The sequence below is a fragment of the Pteropus vampyrus genome, unplaced genomic scaffold (genome assembly GCF_000151845.1).
Source record: "Pteropus vampyrus isolate Shadow unplaced genomic scaffold, Pvam_2.0 Scaffold20, whole genome shotgun sequence".
Taxonomy (NCBI): domain Eukaryota; kingdom Metazoa; phylum Chordata; class Mammalia; order Chiroptera; family Pteropodidae; genus Pteropus; species Pteropus vampyrus.
The window spans coordinates 14298029-14325863 of NW_011888801.1; the positions used below are offsets into that span (position 1 = coordinate 14298029).

Genomic DNA, 27835 nt, shown 5'->3' on the forward strand with positions numbered 1-27835 from the left:
TTTCCTGGAAGTGTGTGAATTAGCTCAGTTGGTACTGGGACCTCTGCTGTGGGGCCGCTTAGCCATAGAGCGAAAATGGGGGTTCCCGGAAGGTTTCAGCTGGCTTTTGAGCCAATGCCCACCCCTACCCTCAATTTAAAAGAAAACTACACATTTTGAGTTTTGCGAAAGTGTTCCCTGGCCCCTAAAGGGATGAAAAACCATTGATATATTAGAATGACTCACTCTCAATGTTTAAAGGTTATTAGACAAACTGATTACATTCTCCATCAGAAAGAGCCTGCATGATCAGTTTGGCCTCATTATCTGATTGGCTAACTTTGAAAGCAGGTTGTTGTACTTGGGTGCTTTGTTAAAAAGGGGGGGGGTAGTGTTGATACCTTGATTATAAAATATTTAAAATATTTTTTTTGCCTCTTTTTTCCTTTGAGTACTATCATTTTTTTTTAAGCCTTCCAACCACTATTAGTCTCTAGAACATATACTTCTTGTTAAACACCATGTTATCTTGGAAACAAGAAAAAATTACCATTTGTTAATGCTTTGAGGGTGAAAATGCAAGGACACAGGCTTATCGTTTTTGTCTGGAGTCTGAAGGGTTCACCAGGAGTTGGTGTGTGCAGCTGAGATGACAAATGGAGCCCATAAAGCACCTAGCAGAGGAGCTGGCACACAGTAGGTATTCAATAAATGGATGTTTTCCCTCCCTGTCAATGAGTTAGTGGAGGCAGCGGTCAGGTTGGTTTCTTGGGGTGAGCATGTGTCAACATCACTCTGGAAAGAGGCACCGTGGAGCTCTGAGGCCTATGACTGCTCTGTTTTAGAGATTGTGGCAGAATGGAACAATTACAGAATTAAATACCTACACCAGTACCAGGTTCCCAAGAAAAGATGACTCCGAGTTATTTTCTAAATTACCCACCAAGGTCTTTGTGAGTCAACAAGTAGCTATTGATTTTATTTTCAGTGACCATCAAGACTTATTGATCTGAGAGATAAATATCGATCAAATTGAGACTGAGGTCAATTCTGGCCTCCTGGGAAAATAAATCTTAATATTAACCAAAACCTACAGATGCTAAATCTGATATTTTTCCTTCTGCACTGCTGGTCAGACAGAGGCCCATTTGAAGTCAGCTCTTTACTTTATTGTGAATTGTTATAGGTATAAACTGGTTTCCAAAATGATTTGTTTCTGGAAAATCTGGGACAAAAGCACCAAGAACTTTCAGCATGTTTTGAGTCAATAAAGGTACCACTTGGACACCCTGAAGAGTTCAAAGGTTGAGAGGACAATAAAAACACAGAATTTAATTACTTACCAGGGCAACTTTCCTTTGTGGTTTCAGCAGCTTCGGTTTATGGAACGTGGCAGCTATGGGAGCTGTGGAAGTATGTCAAGGGTTCAGCTTGCAAGTCATTCTAGGACTCTTAACATCCACACATCATGAACATCACAGACATACTCTGTGAAGACTCATGGACTCCTTCCTCTCCCCATGGAAGAACTTCAATTTCTAATCTAGGTATCAGTGGGGGCGATCCTCCCTTAGTCTTTGGACATGTCATCCTCTCTCCTCATCGAATTAAACAAAAGAACTGTATAAAACACTGCCCTTTACAAAGAAATCAGATGTGCAGGTGAGAAACAGGTGCAATTGGTAAAGGCTGAGGCTAGGACATTCCCTGAGCTTCACACCAACAGCACACTAACACCGCCAGTAGTGACCTTTGACCCTCGAGGCAGCCCTGATTGGTCATCAGGGTGGGTGGAAATGTAGGAAGAAACTAAGACTCTTAAGAGAAGAGGAAATTGAAGCTTCCTCAATGTCATGTAACTAGTATTTAGATGATTTTGCACTTGAACTTGGCCTTGAAAGTCAGACAAACCTCACTTCAAAGCCAAGCCTTACTACTTAGTTCTTTGAGTCTCACTTTCACCTTTTGTAAAGGAGGGTATTATCTACACTGATTGAATGAGACAATATGGCAGCTTATTGCCTGGACCAGGCAGGGGTTCTCTGCCCCGTCACCTCCCCAGATCTACACTTGTTATGTCTCGCAGAACACCATGCCTTCCAGCCCCTCTGCCCACCCAACATATGTGCAGCTTTAGCACCTAGGGAACATCCTGTGAAGCCCTCACTGAGGAAAAAAATGTATCTTGCCTTGTTATTAAATTATTCACTCAGGCAATCCTAGTACTTCAAACTATATTTTAAATTCTTTGAGGTATGAACTTCTCCTAAGTTGACCAAAGTTATTTTAGAAACTATCTATAGATGATCTTAGTTCTCCTAAGATGTGTGTAGTTCTCTCTTCCAGTTCTCTCATTTATGGGGCTCTTAAGTCATAACTGGACTCAAAAAATAACCCTTATTTTATCCTCAGAATAAATCCAAAATAAATTATGTATCTGGTTTACATCTTTAGAACAGAGCCTTTTTCCCTTGAATGAGCAAAGAAAATGATGACACACCCTTGCCCCACCCCACTATGTATAGAGTATGTTGATAGTTCAACATGAAATACACTGTGTAATCAGTCGGTGGATGCTGGGCCAATGGCATGACCCCAACCTCAGCCCAGGGACAAAGCTCAGTTATGACTAGAATCTAAGTGGGGTTCTGCAGACTGTGTAATCATTGGATGTCAGGTCCTCCACCTGCCTACTCTCCTTGCCCCAATCCCACATCAAACCCCAGACTCACTTCTGGATCAGTCATGGTATTTTCCTCATGGGTAATTGTAGGCTAGCTTCCTACCTTTGGCAGGGACTGCAGGAGGAATATCAGCCTTCTCCTTCCGCCTCTTCCCCTTCTTGGGCTGCAACGGAGCCAAGCTGGTCATGCTGGTGACAGTCTCCCCCGAGCTGTAGAAGAAAAACATCCTGATGAAGGCAAAGGTAGGTTTGTTCCAGGGAAAAGGAGAGAAAGTAATAGTTTCCAAGTGTTCCCTGTGTACCTGTGTAAGGTAGGGGTTATCTTACAGCTGGACGGGAATTGATTGCTCTTTGCTTATCTCCAGGGATATCTGGAGGTCTGGTAATGACCCTTGGCTGAGATAATAACAATGAGATGAGCTAGTTATTGATTTATAATGTGCTGTTCAAAGTTCAAAAATCCCTGGATACACCCAGGGCCAGCTTGTCTACATTCCTTAGGGATGTACAGATTGATGGTTTACACCTGGTTCCATTGGTTACACAGTCTGGATTGGCTACATCACCAGTACAGTATTAAGATATCACTAGAAACTTAAGCTCCCCTAAAACCAAGATTCCTTGCACATATCTTTGTGGTTCACAACCCCAAAACAGAGCAGCTCCTGTGCAAGTGAGAAAAGACGCTGGGGAGCTGCACCCGGAAGTTCTAAGGGTCCCTATGATTGTTTATGGTTTCTCCTCCTGCTGTTTCTTTATCTTCAGTACAGGCTAAGTGAGTTCAACTTCAGGAGTGTTGTTTTCAATTATCTGACCCTGTGTAATCACTGTATTGCTTTCTATGTGTCATCCATGATAACTCAAAGTGATGGGGCTGATAAACCTTATATTACAGGTAAGAAAACCAAGACTCAGAGATGCTAAATTACTTGCTTTAAATGACAATGCCAATAAGCAGCTAATACGAAAGCTGCAAGCCCAGACTCTCCTGATGCGAAATCTGTTATTGACCCTACATGTAGGATAGAAGAGTCTGTATACTTTCTTGAATGGCCATCAGTCTTATTTCAAATGTATCTTATTGGCTCTAGCAACCCAGAGGGAAGCCCCTTTTAGAATCTCTTCTCTTTGGGTATATGTTCCAGCCAAGGAGGTACAATTACCAAGAGAGGTTATCTTTCTGATACATAAAGAATTTGTGAAAATCCATAGGAATATGACAAACTCCCTAATAATCAAAATGAATAAAGGTGGTAAACAGTTTTCACTTAAGAGGAAAGGCTCTTACCTATGAAAACATGCTAAAACTCCCTCATGAAAGGAATCCAAATTAAAACACACTACTCCTCTTTTCTCATCATATCAGAATAGCAATGATCAAATTTAAGGCAAAGTACACTTTTGGCAAGGGTGTGAGGAATCGGGCACTCAGAAGTATGCCTGGTATGAATGTAAACTCTTCCTGATAGAGAAAAACTTGGAAATCAGAATAACTTGGGCTATCAGGATTACAGAAATTTATACCTTTTAACCTGGCAGTTTCACTTCCAGAAATTTATTCTGTGGGTATATATCTTTGCATGTGTATGAAACGTATGTATGAGTCATTACAGTGATGTTGGTAATAGCAAATAGATTGATGTTGGTAATAGCCAATAGACAACCCAACTGTCTATTAGCAGGGGACCGGTTAAGGAAGTTCTAGTGAATACACACATGGGGTTCTCTGCAGTTGTAAAGAGGAATGAAGAATTTCTTTGTACTGATAAGATTGTTAAGTGAAAAAGTTAGGTGTTAGACAATGTGTAAAATATGCTACTTTTTGCATAAAAATAGGGCGAAATAAGAGTGTGTGTGTGTGTATATATATATATATATATATATTAATGTTTCTATATACATACATAAAAAATCTCTAGAAGTATTCATAGGAATTTTAAAATAATGGTTTCTTAGAATGGAGTGCTGATGGACTAAACAGATGGGAGACTGTATAGGAAAAATTATCATTATGTGTGTGTGTATAATTAAGTAATATTTAATTTTTAAATGCTAATTATTAAACCATATGATTGTATAATCTTTGAAAAACAGTAAATTAAACACAAATAAATATCAACACATATTTAATAAAAGAAAATTGGCTATTCTAATATAATCCTAGAATTTTAAAAGTAAATAAAGACTGAATCACACACATTGTGGGAAAAAGTCCAAGAATACAGTTTGCACTGAGATTCCCTAAAGATGGCTTATTTTTATTGGGAACAGAAAGTTTAACTGGCTATTGCTTTAGAGTACAAGAAGAATGATGTAAATTTACAAATAGCCAAAAAGAATGTGTCTACAAAACTCTGATTGCTAAGAGAAAAAAGGGATTAGAAACTCAGAATTGCTCAAATATACAACCGCATGTATACCTTCATTTCAAAGTTTTTAAAACTCTTAAAATGTTTTTTCTTCCAATATAAATCATAAATTAATGCATGTCCTGTTTTAAAATGATAATTACAGGCATGGAGACAGAAGAAAATAAATATAACTGAAACATAACCTTTGTAAATACATAACACAAATCTTCATTCCTAGTCTTTTTCTTGTACTTTTTAAAAATAAACATTATTTTTAGAGGTTTAGGTTCATCACAAAATGAGATTTCCCATATACCCCTGCCCTCCACACCACATGCATAGCCTCCCATATTAACAATGTCCCTCACCAGAGTGGTATATTTGTTATAATTGATAAAACTACATCGATATATCATTATTACCCAAAGTCCACAATTTATCTTAGAGTTCACTCTTGGTGTTGAATATTCTATGGGTTTATACAAGTACATAATGTATCCACTGTTGTAGTATCAAACAGAATAGTTTTGCTGCCATAAAAATCCTCTGTGCTCTACCAATTTATCCCTCCCACCCCTCAATCCCTGTCGATCACTGATCTATTTATTTTCTCCATAGTTTTACCTTTTCCAGTGTGTTATATAGTTAGAATCATACAGTATGTAGCCTTTTCAGATTGGCTTATTTCACTTAGTAACACACATTTAAATTTCCCCCATGTTTTTTCATAGCTTGATAGTTCATTTCTTTTTAGTGCTGAATAATAGTTCTCTGTCTGGGTGTACCAGGGTTTATTTACTCATTCACCTACTGAAGGATGTCTTAATTGCCACGTTTTGGCAATTAAGAATACAGCTGCCATAAACATCCACATGCGTGTTTATGGGTAGACATGTTTTCAACTCTTCTGTTTTTATACATCATTTTTTTTAACCATGTTGTATTTCAATTTCACACCCTGCTTTTTATTTAATCTACATCTTCCTTACTGTTACATTTTCATACTATTCCAGTGAGAAGATATGCTACAGTTTACTTAGCCATTCTCTAACTTCTATACATCTAATTTGTTTCCCAGTTTGATGTATAAATACATTGCTATAAATATATTTGTGCGTAATGGTTTTCCATTCCTAGACTTTTGTTTTTAGGTTGAATTCTTAGAGCTAGAATTACTAGTTGACAGACCATTTCAAGGCTATTTAATACCCACTGTCAAAATGATTCATGACAAGTTAGTATTACTTTATAGCCACTCACTGGGCAAATGAAGGTATTTATGTTTTCACCCTCTTTAACATCAGGTTTATCAGCTTAAAAAATTACTTATTTAATGAAGATAATTGTGATCCTCTTTTACTTGCAATTCTCTGATTGCTAGTGAGGATGAACATTTCCTGTGTTTGTCTAATTGTGTCTCCTTGTTTATGAATGATGTATGGGCATCTTTTGCTCTTATTTACTAGGATCTTGACTTTTTCTTACAGACTTACATGCATGCACCTTTCACATCAGTTTAACGTGTTTATTTCAAACACTTCCCCCAATTCCCTTTGAATTTTAGCTTTTTGTTAAATACATGGTAATTTTGTTTTCCTTTGCTAAAACCATTCAATATTTTCTTTCTGTCTATCTATCACCTCTGAGGTTAGATCTTCCTCACCAGCTGCACTTCACTCTGAAGAATCAAATAATATTTCCCCTTCCTGTTCATTTTTCTTAGATATAATTCTTTAGCTCTTTAATATAAAATTTTTGGGATATCAGTGATATGAACTTAGGCATTTATGCCCAGGGCTTTTAGTAAACTGAAAAAGATCTGCTTTGTCATCACCATTTTCCTTCAAAACAGTAAAACTGCACTAAATTAAAATTAGTTTTAAGTCATACTTCAACAATGGAAATTATTACAATGAGTTATCACAATGACATATAATAGACAATTTTTCCCTCAGAATTTTATGTCTCCCATTAAGTCAGCAGGGCTGGTAGGAATTTCTGACTAAGAAAGCCCATTTTATGACTCACTTACAAGAAAGTTATTCTACATTTTAGTTGGAACAAGACTGTATTTTGTCTTCGACACAAGGGAGTGTTGCTGGAGCCAATCAAACCAAGGGAAATAGGAAATAGGCTGGGAGTTCTGTCTAAATTAGAGAACTGTGTGATGAAGGAAGTGCTATTTGTGGGGAACAGGGCTGTCTTTCTGGCTCCACAAGGGTGGGGCGCACATGTGAAACCTGTGTTGTGACATGTATGAGGTTCCGGCCTGGCTGCCTCTTATAGGAGACTTCATCTCACACAGGCTGGGCACCTCTGTTTCATGGAACGTGGTGGCCAAATTTAGAGAATGGGCACTGGACCAAGGATAGAAGGTCTGCACTAAAGCTGGTTCTACTCTGAACAGAGAAATGATCCTGGGCAAGTCACTCACTTTCCCAAGCCTAATCCCACAATCTATAAAATGATATATAATCTTGCCATCTATCTCGCAGGGTTATTATGAGGGTCAGATGAGACAGTGTAGCCTGATTTAGACGGGGTATGAAATGGCTAAATCGCACTGACCTTAACATCCCCTATTTGGGTGCAGTGCAGTACATTTCTACTCAGGGAGAACAATGTTGCCACTTGGGTATCTCATGTTCCATGTCTTGGCCCTGAGGGGAGGTCTGCAAGTTTCAACTTAAACCTTGGCGAGATAGTTTTTCTGCTCAAGATAGTATATTATACCCTCCCATTGACACAGATACAGCAGTGCTGTACAAGTACCAGCACAGGAAGAGCAGGCATGGAAGGAGAGACCCTGAGCAGTAGATGGCTGGTCTCAAACACCAGGTAAAGCGGGCACCCTGGGTTTTGCCAGGTGTTGAACAAATTGTAAGCAACTACATTTTGCTGAAGCTAATGTTGATAACAGCTATGTTTGTCTCTGTCCAATGCAAGATATTGTGAAAGTGCTGATGTCCATAATATCTGACCCTCCCATATGGGAAAATGACACCTCAGAGAGCTCTGGTAAGGACATGGGATCTGATGCAGGTCGGCCTGCCTCCTTGGCCATGAAGCAAGGACTCCAGGCCCAGACCAGACAATAGAGAATAAGAAAACTAGGACAGGAAGAAGGTAAATTAAGCCAGATCCACAAAGCCTCCTCCAGACTTACACCAGCTCCAGAAGGCAATATCAGCACTCCACTGCATTTTAAGCTGGTACTAAATTTAGGGTGGGGAGTTCCTAGGACTGTTACAGCTGCCCTGGTGGGAAGAGGATGAGCCAACCTGAGTGCTGGAGAGCAGAAAAAATAAATAAAACAACATAAACTGAGCTGATCTTACCAAAGAATATAATTATAACTAAGAATCATAGACCCAACCACACCTTGTTTTCATAACTGAAAGTGAGATTAAAACACTCTCGCGCTGAACCACAGCACCTGGGGCATGAGGGATTGCCCCATCATCAAAGGGCCATCCCAACATTGCTCTCCCCGGGATATACTGAAGCTGCTGCTACTGTTCATACCGAGGGGCTCTCATATATCCAAGCATTGTCCCACAGACACCAAATGCTTCCTTTGGTCTAAGGCAATCTTTTTGCCTCCACATACGAAGTATGAATCAAAATGCTTCCTTGAGGGCTGTTTGATCTTCTATTCTGTTGAATGAGTAGATGTTCCTCCTCCCTGGGTGCAGAGCTGTCACGTGCTACAAAGGGATCTGATGTGGTTTGTCAGAACAAAGATCCCAGCCAAGAAAGCCCATTATGGTGCAGCTTAGGAAGGTGTGTGGTTCAGTCCTGCTGGCATCCTTCCAGTCCTGCTTCCTTGAGCTGTCTCTGCCTGAGCCCTTCTGGCTCCACACTGGCTTTCAAAGTTGTTGCTTCAGTTGATCTCTTTTCCCTCCAGAAATGTCTACATGCTTCCTTTCCTCCTGCCTGCATGTCCCAGTTCTGATAATGAGAATGCCTGACACAGATCTCTGAGGGAGTTAGTTCCTTTCTAAGCAGCTCTATGCTCCCTTTTCCAAGGCTGCATGCAGCACATTCATCACCCCATAACCCTGCTCCTGGCAACGTCAAGTGTAGAACCCAGGGGTACACCAGCAGACCCCAAAGGGTCAAGATGCATTATTTTCTGCTGCTTCTGTCCTCTGACCATTTGGCATGCACATTCTGAACAGGATCAGCATAAACGCTGCTCCTTTGTGAGGTATTTGCCGAGATGTCTCTCTGTCTACACCTCCCATGGCCTTTCATCATAAATGGTTTACATCCCCCGGAGGTTCTACAGGGGCCTCATTGTTAGAGGTCTTTCTTTATAGTCCTTGCCAGCTTTGTGAAGCTGGCACTTTTGTTTGTGAACTTAAAATCTCTGAATGCTAACTGGTAAGATGGGGAGGTTCTTCATTAATATTTAGTGGTTCCATGCAAAGTCATGGGTCATAATAATGGCAGGGAAAGGTCATTGAGATTACCTGCTCAGAATATACTCCCCACCTCCAGGGTTGAGGCCACATGTTTCAGTGAGTCTGAACCCACCCCTCTGCTCAGCATAATCTTATCCTCTGGCCATAATAGTGAGGTGCAGTTGTGTTTGCTAGTTAGGAAAGGAGACAACTCCTTCATGAGGTCAGGGGTAAATGTACCTGTTGCCACACTTTCCTTCCTGAGGAGAGCTAGCCTAGCCTGAGGACGCATCAACACTGGGAAGCAGGACTGCCAAGAAAAGACCTAGAAATGGAAGCCACTGCCCCGAGGTCCACCCACAACAGCATCCCCAGTTAGGTGAGCCAGCCAAGTCCCTTCCTTGATAAGATCATCTGAGCTGGCTTTTCTGTCTCCTGGAATCAAAAGATTTGTAAATAGTACAGGGGACTAGCTATTTCTCTAATAGTTGGCAGTTTTATGCATGTTTTTCATCTGGGGAGAGTAATTTGTGCCTTGCAGGGTTTCTAGGAGGATTAGAAACAAATCCCATAAAGTGTTCAGCATTGGAGGTTCATGGGCACACAGTAGGTAATTGTGAGGAATTCCCTCAGCTGGTGTTACCTGACTGAATCCCCACAATGACCCTGAGCGAGGGACAAAGGCAAGTTTGTGTCTGGCTAGAGAAGCTGAGTGATTGGCTCAAGGTCACCAAGCTGCCTGGTGGCACAGTGGGAACTGATGCCAAATCTAGGTGGACTGTTCTCTACATTATACCAGGAATAACAACCAGACTCACCTCACAGGTCCATCCTCCCCTGTTTCTCCTGGGGGCTGTGGAAGAAGGGCAGTGGTTGGGGTGGAGACAAGATAGATCTGCTCATGGGGTTGTTGCGAGGAGTGAAGAACTGTGCTCAAAACGGAATTTAATAAAAGTGCAGCTTGGTTATTGTCATTAATGTGATTGCCATCCCTTGGCATCTGGCCCTATCCCGTCTCCAGCCTCTCTTCATTGCTGCTCTGCCCTAAATCTCCAGGGCTCCTTACTCCCATGAACCAAGTTCCTACAGCCCCCAGGCCTCTTTTACCCAGTGTGCTACTCTCTCCTTATTTCTGCGCCTGCCCTCCCAAACTCTCTTCTCCTGGAACACTTTAACTTATCCTTCATGACTTGGCCCACATTTCACTTCCAGTAAGCTCTCCCTACCCACAGACCCCTGAGATGAGGTTAGGAGTGGCTCCTCTGGGTGCCCATGACAGCTCTGTGGGCATCCCAGGGGTGCTGCCACAGTTTTGCTTCTCTGGGTCTCCCATTCAACACAGATGTCAAGGGGCTGTGTGTTATTTCATCCTTGCTCTACAGGTCCTTACAAGCTATCCTATACAGAAGACTCACTGATAAGTATTGACTGAATAATAATAGAACTATTTTCATAGAGCTCACCATATACCAAGTACTGTTGGAAGCACTTTATACAAACTAACTTATTTAATCCTTCCAACAATGCTATGTGCTAGGGCTATTATTGTCCCAGTTTATCGGAGAGGTTGAAAAACTACTCAAAGGCACACAGCAATCAGTGGCAGAGCCTAGATTTGAACTGAGGCAGCTGGCCTCAGAGATTTTAACTATCATAGCAGATTGCCTTTCACAGAGGAATGAAAGTTTTGTTACATATCTAAGCACATATCTTTAGGTTCTCTTTGAAATCGAATCTCTGCTCTCATTCTAAGATCCTGAACAAATTACGGTTTAAGTAAATCCCATGCTATGATTGTCAGGATATGTTTAAAAATCTCTGATTGTTAAGAAAAGACTGAAAAATGTTGTGAAATGAGCTCACAAACCACAGTAAAGCTGTGCCTGTAATTTATCCAACACACAAAGAGCCTGTGCCTGATGTTTATCTTTGAGAAAGTGTATGCACCAGAAAACATGAAGAAAGTTTGGATAACTTCAGTTGTAAGTCTTATTAGCACAGGTAACATAATGTTAAGTTTAATTTCTCCCATTTGCAAATACTTTATCTCAAACCCATAAGAAGAAGTCAAACAAAGGGCCAGGAAACAAGCTAGCTGGGAATTGCCTTTTCTATGCTCCTGTTCATCCTCTCAACAACTTTATTGAACCTGACCTACAAGAAGGCATCTGAATCCACTAAAGAGGTGTGTTGTGGTGTGGGAACATATCACAATTCTATGCAAGTGGTGGCATTTCATTTTAAATCTGATTTTATAGGAACTTTTGGAGGAATTTCATACAGTTGAGTTGCTCTCAAAGCTGTTTTCCCTGGGGAGGGCACATTTCAAATCTTACTGAATCCTGAGATACCTGCTTGGGCCTGGGTCTCTGATCCAGGAAGAACTTTGTGGGGGAGGAAAAACAAAGTCTCCTAACCCTAAAGATCAGGGCCACCCTTCCCAGGAGATGGCAACTTCTAACTTCAGGGATAATGCAAACTCGAGATAAGACTTACATTCTTTCATTTGATCTTCTTTCAAAAAGTCATTGAATTCCCTAGAGTTTCCAGGTTCTGTCCCAGCCACTTAGCAAAGCCCCTCTCTTGGTCACCACAGGCTCAGTGCCAGCACATGGCCTCTTCCTGAGGGTCCTGCTCCCGCCTGAGAGTTCCCGTTCCTGGCACCATGCCTTGGTCTTGTGCTCTCTGTCCATTCTCCCTTGGGAGGAAGTGGTCAGAGGACAGAGAAGGACATTTGTCTTGGTCACAGATTGAGGCTCCAAGGGCCCAGACAACCACTGCCATAGCACAGATGATAAAGCTGGGATCCGAGAGTCCTTTGGCAGGACAGGGGTGGGAGGAACTGCATATGAAACAGAGCACACAAACTAAAGCTGATTTAAAGGCAAGGATTGACCTGTTCACTAGCAAGTGACCATGGAAGGGAATCTGGGCTACACCTAGTCAAATTGACATGAGGTTCTAATCAGGAAGATGAATGCAAGTCTGCAGAGAGCCCACTACCAGCTTTGTGGGAATGGGCCTGGCCCCTGCAAGGTTCTGGGGTGCAGTAGAATAAAGGTGGGCTTTCCAGAGGCAGATCTGTGGGCTGACCAACAGAAGACATGCCCACAGAGAGAGGTCAGCTTGGGCACCTAACCAATCTGACAGCACCAGTTGTTAGAAAGCAGAGCATTTCAACAGGACTGTGTGGTCATCCCTGACCTCTGGTTGGAATCCTGGGATGGAGGGAGACCAAATTCCAATGCCTGCCAGGCTGGGGTGACATCCTTTTCTGTACTTCCAGCCTTGGTCAACACCAGCTCAGAATAGGGGCAACCAAAGGGGAAAGCCTGTAAGTGAAAGGAAGCAGATCTGAAGGGCTGGCACTGCATGCTAATGATGAAAGGCTAGGTACTAGATTACAGCAAGCAAATCGTGAAAAACATTACAGGCTGGCCCTCCACAGCTTTGACCACCTAGCCACAACCTGCTTCCACATCTGAAATGCTAGTCCTTGAGACCTTATGGGGACATATGTTCTAAAATGGAGACAAGTAGCTTTATTCCGTCATCATTTACTCACCATAAAATTGACTGATCATCATGTACAATTCAATAATTTTAATAGATTTATAAAGCTGTGCAAACCATCACTGTGATACAGTTTTGGAACATTCTGTCAACCCTAAAAGTTCTCTTTGCCCATTTATAGTTAATCTCTACTCCCATCTTTAGATCTAAGCAACTATGAATCTACTGCCTGTTTCTATAAATTTACCTTTTCTGGATATTTCAAACAAATGGAATCATACAATATGTAATATTTTGCATCTAAATTCTTTCACTTAGTTTAAAGTTTTTGAGGTTCATCCATGTTGTAGCATATATCAGCGGTTTGTTCCTTTTTTATTATCAAATAACATTTCATTGAATGAATATACTAAGTTTTATTTATCCATTCACCAGTTGATGAATATATTTAGGTTATTTCCAGCTTCTAGTTATGATGGATAAAGCAGCTATGAACAACTGCATGTATGTCTCTGTGTGGATATATGCTTTCTCTTGGGTAGAATCCTACAGGTGCAACTGCTGGGTAATAAGGTAATTTATGTATAATGTTTTAAGAAACCACTAAGCTTTTCTCCAAAGTAGCTATACCACTTAACATTTCTGCCAGCAATCTACAGGATCCCAGTTTCTCCACTTTTTCACTAACACTTGACATTACCTGTCTCTTCTGTGATAACCATTGTAGTGGGTGTAACATGTAGTGTGTAGGGTATGTAGTAGCATCACATTGTGGTTTTATTTGCACTTCTCTAATGACTAATGATACTGAACATATTTTCATGAACTTGTTAGTCATTTGTACGTATTCTTTAGAGAAATATCCACTTAAATCTTTTTGCCCATTTTTAATTGTATTTGTCATCATTGAGTTGTGAGAGTTCTTTATTTCATCATGGCAGCATTTGTTGAAAAGACTATGCTTTCTCAATTTTCTAAAAATAGTTTGTGCAGGATTGGCATTATATTTTTCTTTAATACTTGATATACCTCACCAGTAAAGTACTCGTGGGCCTGGGCTTTTCATGGTTGGAAAGTTTTAGCTAACAATTCAGTTTTGTGACTTGCTATAGGTTTATTCAAATTATAACTTTTTATATTAGTTTTGGTAATTTGTTTCTTTCTAGGAATTTTTACATTTCATTTATGTTGTCTAATTTCTTAGAATAAGCTTTTTCATAATATTTCTTTTCAATCCTTTTAATTTCTGTAGGTTCTGATTCCTTTTTCCCTTCCTAATTTTGATAGTGCTTTTTCTCTCTTGTTATTTTCATCGACAGTCTAACTTAAGGTTTCTAAATTCTGTTAATCTTTTCAAAGAAGAAACTTTTGGTTTCATTACATTTCTGTGTGTGTGCACACGCATGTCATTGCATTCTGTTCTAATCTTTATTATCTCCTTTATTCTGCTTACTTTGAATTCCACTTTCTTTTTCTAGTCTTTCTTTTTCTAGTTTCTTGTGGTGAAAGTTAAGGTTCTTGATTTGAGACTTTTCTTCTTATCTAATATAGGCATTTAAAGCCATTTTTTTTTTTTCCTATAAGCACTGCTTTAGCTGCATCCTGTAAGTTTTGGTATGTTGAGTTTTTATTTTTATTTAATTCAAAATATTTTCTAATTTCTCTTGTGATTTCTTATTTGGCCCAGTATTATTTAGAGGCATGTTGTTTTAAATTTCAAAATGTCTGGGAACTTCTCAGATTTCTTTGTCATTAATTTCAATTTAATTCTATTGTTGTCAGAGAACAGATTTTGTATAATTTCTTACATACATAATATTCTTAAGTTTATATAAATTTGTTTAGTGACCTAGCATATGGTTTATCCTAGAGACTGTTCCAAGTACACTTGAAAAGAATGTATCATGCAGTCATTGTGTGGAGAACTCTTATGTGTTTGGTAAAATTGCTTAATCTTCTGTGCCCTTATTGTTTTCCTGTCTAGGTATTCTATCAATTATTGAGAATGGAGCATTGAAATCAGCAAAAGTTACCACCTCTCTTATTATTATTGTTTGCATGGTACATCTTCCTCCATCCTTTGGGCACTCTCCATTTACTGCACATGTATGTTGCCCCAGCCAGAAATACACTTGTCCCAATCACGACCATGCAACACATGAGCACAATTAACTACAACTCATGGAAACAATGAGCACCCCAGGAAAACAAGGCAAGCAAGGCCAGGGGTGATGGCAGAGAAGCAGGAAGGCTGAGAGAGAAGGGGACTGGCCCTCTGGTCCCTTGGCTTCTGGGAATGGGCTCTGTGTATCTCAGGATCTCACGGGAGATCGCATCAAAGGCGGGGACAGCTACTTTGATATCCTCTTTCAGACAGATCTTACAGAGGAGAGAGAGAGCATTACAACATACACATGTGATTTGCATAGTCTACTGGTACCAACATTCTGTCACTTTGAAGTATAGAAACCTCAATTTATTTAGTTCACTTTATCTTTCTAACTTTTAAATATAAAACTCTTCTTGAGTATCAGATGGTTTTATCATTTTTGTTTTAATCATAAAATACTATTTTTAAAACTCATGAGGAAAAAATAGTCTACTCATATACATATTTTTATGCTCTTTCTAGCATTCCTTCTTCCTTCCTAATGCACCAAGATTTTATCTTCTATTTTGAGAATTTCTCTCAGCTATTGTTTTAAAGTAGTAATAATAGTGACAATTGTTTTTAGTTTCCCTTCATCTGAGAATGTCTTTATTTCTCCTTTTTCCTAAAAGATAGTTTTTCTGTGTATAGAATTTGTGCTTGACAGTTCTTTTCTCTTAGTATTTGAAAAAAGTTGTGCCTTTTCTTTCTGCTCTCCATGGATTCAGATGAAAAAGGCACTGTCATTCAAATTTGTGTTCCCCTATAGGTAATGCATTGTTTTTCTCTGGCTGCTTTTAAGATTTTTTCTTTGTCTTTGGTTTTCATAATTTTCTTTTCACTAACTTTCAGAGTCCTCCTTTGGTTGTCTTTTATATTAGTTTTGGGGTTAATAGTTGTGCTTAGCATGGAAGAGCAGGGAGAATTTGACCTGTGCCATATTGTCTAAATTGAAAGTCTAACATTTTTAATCACTATGAGTTTGTAATATCTACTATAACTATTATGTTACCTGTGAAGTGTGTCCCATCATTTAAAAAGTTTAGTATCTTAGCACTTATATTAGTAATGGCTATATTCTGCAGAATGGGCAGGTATTGTTGGAAGGTTAAGAGTGCTTGTGGTCAGAAGGCATCAAAGTGGTTCAGTTCAGCTGCCAACCCCTTTCTAACTGACGGAACAGTACTCCAGTAGCAGGCGCCTAGCCTCCTCAAGCATGCATGTTGCACCAGCAATAACCACATGTTTATGGGATGTTCTGGGAGTAACAGCTAGAGCATGGAGCATAGAAACATGCAAATGAATGCAGAACACATTTTAAGGCTAATTTGTGAACTAATATGCAAATCTTCAGGTAAAGATACAAATTTAACCAATTTATTGGTAATATAAAAAGAAAGCAAAACAGCAAAATTTCTTTCTTATTTGAAAAAAGAAAGAAAATATTCCTACCTGTTCTGAGGGCATTTCACCAAATAATGTCTCGCTGTGAAAGGAAAAAGAAATAGAAGATGATAAATAAATGCTACTTTAGATATATATGCTCCAGGGATTATGAGGATATGTAGATGCCCAGGTGTTGCCCAGATGTTGGCACAAGCTACCTCTCATTTTTCATACCTCTCAGAGCTTTCATAGTTCTCTTTGGATGAATACAGCAGAGCCAGAACATGGATACCACAGTGACTTGATATTGTTCCACACCTGGATCAAGCCAGCCATGAAGCCATACAGCCCACATTTCCTGGTTGCATAGCTCAAAACATCAAATTTTTTGCCAGGTTGAGTTGGGTTCTAAACTGAAGGGTCCTGGAGTAACAGGGTCACCCAACTTCTGGGGTCTGCCTTAGTGATGAGAAAGCCTTTGAGACCACCAGTCTCCACTTAGATGCTCTTCTCTATAAAATGGGTTTTCATTCTCTGATCTACATTCTTCTAGGACTAAGAGGATGCTCTTGGAAAAATATTCTTAAAGAAAGATACCCTCCACAGTAGGTCTCCTTGAGAAAAACAAGAGTCTAGATGTAGAGGAAAAATAAGAATATCTAAGTAGTTATCCTACCAAGTGTCCAATCTAAACTCACAGTTGAGTTCACCTCAAACAGAAGTAAAGCTGAAGCAGCCACAAGGCCCTAGGTTTTTGTGGTATATTGTTACATCAATGGCCCCAATGATCATATCTACTTATATCCATCCACACCCATGTGTAACCCCCTCCCACACTGACTCTGGATTGGCCACGTGGCATGCTTTGGCCAATGAAACATTAGCCAATGTGTCATAGGCAGAGGCATAAAAGGCCCCTATGCTCGAAAGTTTGTTATCTCCCTTTCCCCTTCCCCTCCCCCTTCACTCTCTCCCATCCCTCCCCCTACCCCCCTGCCTCCTGCCAGGGAATTCTTCTGCTACCATGTGAAGAAGCCTGGCTAGCCTACTAGAAGATGAGACCACATGGGATAGATGCAAGTCATCCTAGCTGAGGCTCCAAAGCAGCCAGGCCCCAGCTGATCTACCATTGGAATATAGCTGCATGAGTGACTCCAGCTGAGACCAGAACTATTCAGCTGAGCTCAACCCAAATTGCTGACCTGCAGAATTATGAGAAAATAAAATTTTGTTGTTTTAAGTTACACATCTGGAGTGATCTGTTAGGCAGGTGACCAATGCAAAGTCCAGACTAGGATGACAGAATCTCAACTTTAGAGGGGGCTTTTTAGGTTTATCTGGGCCAGCCCCCTATTAGTATCTAACCTCTCTCTGTATTCCATTTACGGAGCAACTACTATGTGCTGGGTAATTTATAGATGCAACAAAAATAAAGCCATAATTAGTATTTATTGAACATGTCATATGTTCCTGGCAATATTCTAAGCTTATTATCCAGATCGGTGGTCTTCATATGAGGTTTGCATACCCTGGGCACTCTTAAAAAGGATGGTTTTACGGAAATCTATTTCTAGATCTTTAGCCTTCATGGTATTCTTGCCTAATAATTCATTCTCCTGGAACACATCTGAAGTCAGGCTATATTCCTTTCCTCCCTCCTGTCATATCATCCTTTCTACTTCAGAAAACCCAGGAACACCTGTCACCCACCCTGATTTATACTATAGAGGTCCAGCCTGGGGCCCAAAACCAGTGGGCACCAAACAAAAGATGATTTGAAATATTGGTGCCACTGCTGAGAAAGCAAATGACTAATGACTGGGCCACTAACTTCACTAAAGGGAGGTTTCAAATATTTTGCTTTTGACAAGGATTTAATACTGACCTAATCCATTGTCAGCTGGCAGAGTATTATAAATCATTTTTGATGAAATTGAAAACAACAACAACAAAAACAATAGAAAAAATAAATGCAACAAAGAGCTGGTTCTTTGAGAAGGTTAAAAAAATTGACAACCCCCTGGCTAGACTCACTAAAGAAAAAAGAGAAAGGACACAAATAAAATCAGGGATGAAAAAGGGGGAAAAACGACAGACACCACAGAAATACAAAGCATCATACAAGAATACTATGAAAAAGTATACAACACCAAATTTAATAACCTAGAAGAAATAGATAAGTACTTAGATAAATACAACCTTCCTAGACTGAATCAAGAAGAACTGGAAAATCTAAATAGACTGATCAGTAGTATGGAAATTAAAACAATCATCAAAAACCTATCAAAAAGGAAAAGTCCAGGACCAGATGGTTTCACCAGTGAATTCTACCAAACATTCAAAGAAGATTTAATGCCTAGTCTCCTCAAACTCTTCCAAAAAATTGAAGGGGAGGCAATACTTCCCAACACATTTTATGAGGCCAATATTACTCTGATAGCAAAACCTGGTAAAGATAACACACACACACACAAAACTACAGACCAATATCTCTCATGAACACAGATGCAAAAATCCTAAAGAAGATACTAGCAAACTGAATACAGCAACATGATTCTCTATATAGAAAACCCTAAAGACTCCACAAGAACACTACTAGAAACAATAAGCAAATATAGTAAAGTTTCTGGATACAAAATCAATGTTCAAAAATCTATAGCATTCCTATACTCTAATAATGAAGTGTCAAAAAAAGAAGTAGAAAAAATAATTCCTTTTGCAATTGCACCAAAAAAGAATAAAATACCTAGGAATAAATTTAATGAAACATGTGAAGGACCTATATAATGAAAACTATAAGACCTTATTAAAAGAAATCGAAGAATATACAAAGAAATGGAAAGATAGTTCATGTTCTTGGATTGGAAGAATCAACATACTTAAAATGACCATATTACTTAAAGCATTATACAGATTTAATGCAATTCCCATCAAAATTTCATTGGCATTTTTTAAAGAAATAGAGCAAAAAAATCATCAAATTTGTATAGAAGCACAAAAGACCCCCAACTGCCAAAGCTATTCTGAGAAAAAAGAATGAGGCTGGAGCATCACTCTGCCCCACCTCAAATTATATTACAAAGCGACAGTAATCAAAGCGACATGGAATATGCAGAAAAACAGACACAAGGACCAGTGGAACAGAATCAAGAATCCAGAAGTAAACCCATATTTATATGGTCAAATAATTTTTGACAAAAAAGCCAAAACCATACAGTGGAGAAAGGAAAGCCTCTTCAATAAATGGTGCTGGGAAAACTGGAAGACCACCTGCAAAAGAATGAAACTAGATTGTTGTTTATCACCACACACCAAAATTAACTCAAAATGGATTAAGGACCTGAATATAAGACCTGAAATAATAAAATGCATAGAAGAAAACATAGACACGAAACTCAAGGACCTTGGACTTAAAGAGGATTTTATGAATTTAACCTCAAAGGCAAAGGAAGCGAAAACAAAAATAAATGAATGAGACTACATCAAACTAAAAAGTTTCTGCTCAGCAAAAGAAACTGTCAACAAGGTAAAGGGACAACCATCTAAATGGGAAAATATATTTGCAAGCAATGCCTCCGATAAGGGCCTAATATCCAAAATATACAAAGAACTCATATAACTCAATAACAAAAAAACAAGTGGCACCAATATAATCCAAAAATAGGCAAAGGACCTGAACAGACTCTTCTTCCTAGAGGACATACAAATGGCCAACAAATATATGAAAAGATGCTCAACATGCTAGCTATTAGGGAGATGCAAATCAAAACCATAATGAGATACCATCTCACATCTATTAGAATAGCTATAATCAACAGGACAAGTAATAACAAGTGTTAGAGAGGATGCAGAGAAAAAGCAACCCTCATACACTGCTGATGGGACTGAAAATTGGTACAGCCACTATGGAAAACAGAATGGAGGTTTCTCAAAAAAACTAAGGATTGATCTACTATACGATCCAGCAATCCCTCTATTTAACTCCAAAGACTTGAAAACCCTAATTCGAAAAGATATTTGCACACCGATGTTCATAGCAGCATTATTCACAGTGGCCAGGATTCACATTATTCACAGTGGCCGAAGTTTTCAATCACTGATAGATGATTGGCTAAAGAAGCTGTGGTACATATATACAATGAAATATTACTCAACCATAAGAAAAGATGAAATATTGCCATTTGCGACAACATGGATGGACCTCAAGATAATCATGCTAAGTAAAATAAACTAGACAGAAAAAGTTGAAAATCGCATGATATCACTTATATGTGAGATATAAACCTAAAAGCAACAAATGAACAGGACAAGGAGAGACTCGGGAACATGGACAATGGACTAGTGGTTACCAGAGGGTAGCGGGTGGGGGAGGAGAGGGGAGGTAGGTAGGGTAAAGGGGGTCAAATATATGGTAGCTGAAGGAAACTGGACTTTGGGTAGTAATCACACAATAGAATATATAGATGTCAAATTATAATGTATACCTGAAAATTATATAATTGTATTAACTGATGTTACCCCAATAAACTTAATAAAAACATTTTAAAAATATCATTTTTGATGCTAGATCACTCTATGGCTTGTGACATGTAACTTGTAAACAGTTTAAAGTATTGAGTGGCATAAAAAAAACTTCATCCCTGTCTCTTTTTATATTTCATGAGGTATTTCAAAGCTAACATCTACTTTTAAAAACAGGAATAAAAATGATGCTAAATTCTATCACTAACCAAATTCACACAAGGGTATATGAAGTAAAATAAAAATCCATTTTAATAGAAATATATTTCTAATAAACTTTATTTCTTATAATTAGTTATTTATCTAAATTTACATTCGTGTTGTTCTGATTAATTTTATACTCATTTTCCAAATCTTACTAATTGTGCAATATTGATAACTCAATCCAAAAAAATTTTTTTTAAACCTAGAGACTTAATAATGAAATAAAAAACGTAATTTAAATTTGTATATACACATTATTTTACAGGGAAGTATAATAAGGTGAACAATAAAAAACTTTCAACAGAAAAGATATACTAAAGTAGGATAAAATTTTGTGGGGGAAGTGAATTGAAGATAAAAGCTCAAGGCGAAAAAGAAACAATACAAAATTTCTAATAGCTAACATTTATTCACAAAGTCTTTTTAAATCAACAAAGGTAGTTACTAGTTAGATGTAAAAGAAAGATTTAACCATTTCATTTTAAGATGTTAATATTTGTGATGCTCTGGAAATTACATCCTTTGCATCAATTTATATTTATGATGAAAAAGTTCAGATGTCAGCAAAACACATTCAAGGGTGCCATTTTTGAAATGATTTTAAGGGCTCTGCAAGCAAAAATGTTTGAAGACCACTACTTTGTACTCTAATATTCATAATAACCTTGTAATTACACCAATTTTACAGTGTAGGTTACTGAGGCACAGAGAGGTTAACGACTGCTCAATGTCACACAGCTAGTGTTAGGCACTGAGCTGTACCCTTCAAAATTCATACCTCAGAATGTGACTGTATTTGGAGATAGGCCCTTTAAAGATCTGATTAAGTTAAAATGAGGTCATTAGAGTGGGCTCTAATCCAGTATGACTGTGTCCTCATAAGAAATGGAGATTAAGAAACAGACATTCACAGAGGAAAGACCACATGAAGTCACAAGAAGACAGCCACTTATAAGTTTTGCTATGGCAGCCTGAGCTACTAATACACTTGAGAAAGGACAAAACTGGGCAGCCTGACTCCTACTTGCACTATTCTCAGAGAAACTGGGCAGCTGGTGGTAGGGTTCCTATAGACAAAACTGAGTCTCACAGGATAAATGGCAGGCCTGCAGTGCCACAGCTGGAGCAGGGCACAGATGGGACTGGGGCCCTAGGAAATGCCATGTGCTGCCTGACACGTGTTTTGAGAAGTCCAATCCAATGGCAGTGAGATGAGCAGCCTAGAGATCAGAAAGGGCTCCTATAATAGTTGGCCTTGGGGGTGAGGGGCTGACTTAGAAGGACCACAAACCCAATGAGGATGGTCAGGGCCAGGCACAGAAGATACACCTGTGCTGGCACTTGCCAATAGATGCTTACGAGGTCTCAGCATCATAATGCAGGGCCAATGCCTGTTTAATGAAGAGGACTGTCCAAGAGGATAAAAGTGATTCTAGACACCAAAGGTGAGATTTATGAGCATCTGAGAAATAGGGCTTGCCCAGAATAAACCTTAAGTATGGAGCATAATCAGTGCTCATTGCATAAATGTGTTAACCTATCTTCCCTTGGGCTTCCCAGAGCAGAGCTGGTAAGACAAAGATTCAAGGGCAAAGAGTCTATGTGGGAAATGATCCTAGGAAACCCACTGGAGAGTAAGGAAGTGAGAACAGGGAGAGAAGGAAGCCAGTAAAGAGTGATTCTGCAATCAGTGCCACCATGGGCCATGGCCTGTTACCCAGGGTGCTTGACCTGGAGGCCCCTGGCTCCAAGCAACTCAACCATCCTGCACAGAAATAAAAATGCAGTACAAAGTTCTGTTTAAATGGTGATCTTATGTCTACGGCCATGCTACCCTGAACAAGCCTGATCCCATCTGATCTCGAAAGCTAAGCAGGGTTGGGCCTGGTTAGTACTTGGATGGGAGACCACCTAGGAAAACCAGGTGCTGCAGGCGTAAAAAATAATCTTTAGGACTCTGAAGATTCTAATCAAGGAAAACACCAGTGAGCACCATTCTCTGCCTCCTCAGCTGGGGCCACACTGCTCCCAGCTCCTGCCTCATGGCCATACCTCCTAGGTGATGTGTCCAGGCTGAAGGCTTTCTAATCTCTACATGGGCCTCTCCCTGTCATCACCACCACCCCAAGATTGGTGACTTGGAGTGGCGGCAGCCATGCTTCCCCCATCTTGTCAGGCCCTGTAGCAGTGCTGCAGCCTCCAATGTGTGGCTGACCTTCCCTCACCAATCCCCCCACCCTCCTTTACACCCTTTTCAGACCCCCAGGCCTTGCAGTGACCCCAAGATAGAACCTTATCTGTTATCTTGAGTGTCCTGCATTCACAGTCAGCACTGTGGCAGCCCTGCACAGGGCCCTAGGTATTTGCATAACTCCAGCCTTCTCTGGCCCCAGCACATGCAGGGAGCCCTGCAGCCTGGGGGGACAGAAAGCACCTGGGTGTTCCCCCTTTCCTGCCAGCTCTTTCCTTTGCCCAGGGGTGGGCTCCTACCATGCCACACTCAGAAGCACAGCTCCCTTCAGGAAGCGGCCTGACAAAGCAATGTTCCCAGGCAAGCGCAGTTACAAGGACAGGTCAAGTCATCTCTCTGAGTCACCAGGTGTAAAGCTGAGAAGGAGAACCAAGTTTTCTACCTCTTATTCTCTTGGTACAAAGAGCTATTTTATGGCCAGAGCCATTCAAAGAAAAGCACCAGCACATAACGTTGCCTATCTGGAGTCACGGTGTCCTGTGTGGTAGTCATGAGCCCCAGGTGGCTATCAAGCACTGAAAAATGTGACTAGTCCAAAATGAGAGGTGCTAGAAGTATGAGATCATGCCCAATTTCAGCCTTAGTGTGAAAAAAGGAATATAAAATATTTCATTCAGAATCTTTATATTGTTACATGTTGAAATGATATTTTGGATATATCAGGTTAAATAAAATAGATTAAAATTAATTTCACCTCTTTCTTTTTACCTTTTTAAATGTGACTGCTAAAAAGAAATGTCCAATTATACACATGGCTCACTCAGGACAGTGTGAAGGGCCCTAGCAGCTGGGATGGTTAATGCTGCAGTCCTCATGACTACGATGGAGGAATATGACCTGGAAAGGTGAACTGCACACAGGAGAAGGGCTCCCCAGAGCTGCCCGTGCCCAGGACTGGCCACTATACAGCACCAACAACTCTGCAAGGTAAAGAGACCCTTACACTGGGGCCTGAGAAGTCCAGCTTTGTAAGTGCAAAAGCTTGAACCCAGGCTCTAACTCCAGTGCTCTCTTTACTTAGCCCCTGGGGAGGCTGACGGGCCACCACACAGGGAAGACAGGCTTTCTCCTGAAGACCCAGTGGGCCCACAGAGCCAACAAGCCTTCCCACACACTCTGCAGACAAGACTGCACCTCAGAAATGCTAGAGAGGAAAGCTCATGCTTAGGATGACCGAGTGTTACTGATGCCATGCTAGTGAGCCCTTTGTTCTCTCTGAGGCCCCGAGGTTGCCCCCTGCTCCTCCTTGTTCACAGCCACCCCATTCTGTGCTTTGTGGTCTTGCCCCATAAGTGTACCTATGAGTGGGACACAGCCCCCAAGCTCCTTCTTTCTTGTAGGTCTTGGAGAAAAGATCACAGGGCCTTCATTCCTGTGGCCATGGTGGAGCAGCACAGAGCACGCTTATGACAAAGGGATGTAGGTGTCTAGGCAGGCCCTAAGAAGGCCTGGCTCTGGAGCTAGCACAAGGAGTGCAAGATAAACTGAGTCAAAGTGAACACGGAGAGTAGACACAAAGAGGTTAGGCTGCTCTCTTCCCTGTCTGGTTCTGGTGTGCCTTCAAAACTGTCCTTTGAAAAGCTCACACACAAAAGGTTGGCAGATAATTGGGACCACACCAAAGCAGTGAGTCCGGACAAACTTCCCAAGAAGCAAAGATCTTTGGAAACCACTGTGCTTGAGGAGCTACTAGAATAACTTGGGGCTCAGCTCTGGGCCACCAGGTTGGTGTTTTCCAGTTGACTTTGAAATGCAGAGGCCCTGGGATGCAGTTCTGGGCCCCCTAGCACAAAGATCAGGAATAGAAAGTCATAGCTTTGGAGGGGAGTGGAAAGCATGTTTGTGCTTGGCAAGCAGCACATGGGTTCCATTAACTCGAGTTCATGGAAACAATGAGTGCCTCTGAAAAAGAAGGCAGTGCAAGGCCAGTGGTGAGGGCAGCACAGCAGAAAGGCTGAGAGAGAAAGAGGCTAGGCCTCTGGCTCCCTGGCTTCCAGGATGGGCTTTGCTTATCTCAGGGTCCATGGAAGATCGTATCAGGAGTGGGGCACCTACTCTGATGTGCCGAGGGAGTGGGAGAACAGGCGCTGGGCTCATCTCTGCTTTCCACATGTGTATAAGAAGCCTACAAACCTGGATGCTCTGTGGCTCCCACATAGGCAGGAGGGCTTTGTTTTCCTGTGTGGTCGGGATGCAGAAGGCCCAACAAACACACACTTGCATAGAAAACTCAGAAACCATCAATATAACAAGGGAGTCTATACTGCTATTGGTCCCTAGTAAGGCCTAGGCCCTCCACACACCAAGCACTGTTTATAAACCCTTTATATATATTAACAGTTTTAATCAACATGATGCAAGTTATGATGTACTGAATATAAGAATATACTATATTTGAGTTATAAGAGTGATGTTGGTTTTTATTTAGACACATGTGATTTGGCCCACAAATGCCTGACTGCCCCCAGTAAGCTCCATAACCATCTGTAGCCAGCCTATAAAAGGAGCAGCCTCCTGGTGTGCAGTGTGACGTAAGGGCTGTGCCCTGTCCCTGGTCTTACTCTGGCACCTGCTAGAACCTACTGCTTTGGAATTGCTGCCACACTTTCCCCCTAACTCCTTCCCAACCCTGCCTGGGCACGAATGATGCAGTGCTCCCTGAGAATGAGCTGCTTGCCTGGTAAACACCCGAGTACCACCAGTCCTCAGGGCCCACAGCGGTCCCAATTATGCTCCAGCTACCTAGAATGACTGGGGTGTATCCTTCACTCATCCTTCAGCTGAGAACTTCCCTTTGGGTCTGGAAATGGCAAAGACAGCAATCAAGTTTTTTTGTGTGAGGTGATTTAAAGATGACCACAAATTCTTTGCCACTCTTGCCACAGAGAGGTGGACTCTCCTTCCTACCCTGAGTCTGGGCTGCCCTCACAACTTGTTTTACGCAACAGAATATGGCAGAGTGACAACTGTGCCAGCATCCAGTCTAGGTATGCTCTTGGAGCCCAGAGTCGCCAAGTAGAGTGGTCTGGCCACCCACTCTGCTGAAGAGAGCAGAGCAAAAGAGAGAGAGAGAACTAATGCTGCCAACCTTGCTGTCCCATCTGTCTCAGAGGCTAGACCCAAGGCTGAGAGGGGCACCCCCCTAGATTTTTAGTCACAGTCAACTCCAGATGACTGATGCCACATGGAGACGCCAGGTGATTGCTGGCAGAACTGCCTACCTGAGCCCAGCCCAGATTTCAGAAACTTGAGAAAATAAATGTTGAAAGTCTTTTCATTCAGGATGTTTTTTTATGCATCAATAGATAACTGGAATATCTGGAGATTAGCAGTATGTGCTCAGGGTAAGAGCTCACTCAATAACAAGAAACACAACTGTTCAGTTACATCTTCAGAACCAGGAAAGATCTTTGACCTAAAACAAGGCCATAGTTTTCAGATCCTCTCCATCCATTCAGATCATTTTTGTTTGTTTGTTTGTTTTAAATTTCATTAAGAAAACAATTTGGAGGCCTGAGCTCCTCACTGCAATTCTACCTGCCAACCTGCCCCTGGAATGCCACTGGTTGAGCCAGGGGCTGCCATCCTGGGCGCCATAAAGGCAACTGAATTGTCTCAAACCTGCCTGCAGTGGTGACAGTGGTCTCAGAGGATGGCTTCTGTTGATGTCCTGCAGAGGAAGGCACAGGGTTTGGAACTAGAAAGGATAGGTTTGGGGTCCGGTTCAATATCTGAGCAATTCACCTGCACTTTGCATGCCCCTACTTTTTGTCTGTGAAATAGACCTAATAAAACAACTTACATGCCAGAGAAAATATTAGGACGGAAGCAGACCTCCACTGTACCTATCTCCAGGGGTTCCTGGAAGCCTCGTCTCCTCCAACTCAAGGGACAGAGCATCAGATCTAGGAAAAGCATGCTCAAAGTCCAGGGTTTTCAGTGGGGATGGTCCCACTTGTGAGGGCCATTGGAACTCTCTGGGTTGTGTCTGATTATCACATTGGACAATACCTGACAACTGGTAGACAGAGGGCGGGCATGCTGGATATCCAGCAATATACAAGACAGTCCACAAATGATTTGCCCCACAGGACTCTGAATGACCCTCCTGACATTCACATAGAGAAGAAAAACCTGTTTGTCAGAGCCTGGGACCTAAATCCATTTTACATATAAAAACAAGGTAGGTTTTTCCCTCATTTTAATACACAGTGAATGTTTGAAGAACATGAAAATCAGAAAGTATGCTTCTTTTTTAAAATTTGAAACCTTATCAATAACTGGTATTTTAGAAATCTCATCACTATGAGCAGTGCCACTCCTGGACTTTAAGGTATATCTGTTTCAGTCTATACTTGTCCCTGTCACATGCACATTGACACACACACACAT

General features: G+C 40.8%; 1 protein-coding gene and 1 pseudogene across 1 annotated transcript in view; one reads left to right on the forward strand and one right to left on the reverse strand.

The window, feature by feature from the left end:
• VSTM4 (V-set and transmembrane domain containing 4) overlaps nucleotides 1–27835 on the reverse strand; it is a 92762-nt gene that overhangs the window by 18500 nt on the left and 46427 nt on the right. The window contains exons 6-8 of the mRNA XM_011355461.1: nucleotides 16534–16567; nucleotides 2766–2872; nucleotides 1323–1384 (exon numbers count right to left, since the gene is read on the reverse strand). Of these exons, the coding sequence (XP_011353763.1) occupies nucleotides 1323–1384; nucleotides 2766–2872; nucleotides 16534–16567 (203 nt within the window). The remainder of the gene's footprint in view (nucleotides 1–1322; nucleotides 1385–2765; nucleotides 2873–16533; nucleotides 16568–27835) is intronic.
• LOC111736572 lies at nucleotides 23010–23128 on the forward strand (annotated as a pseudogene).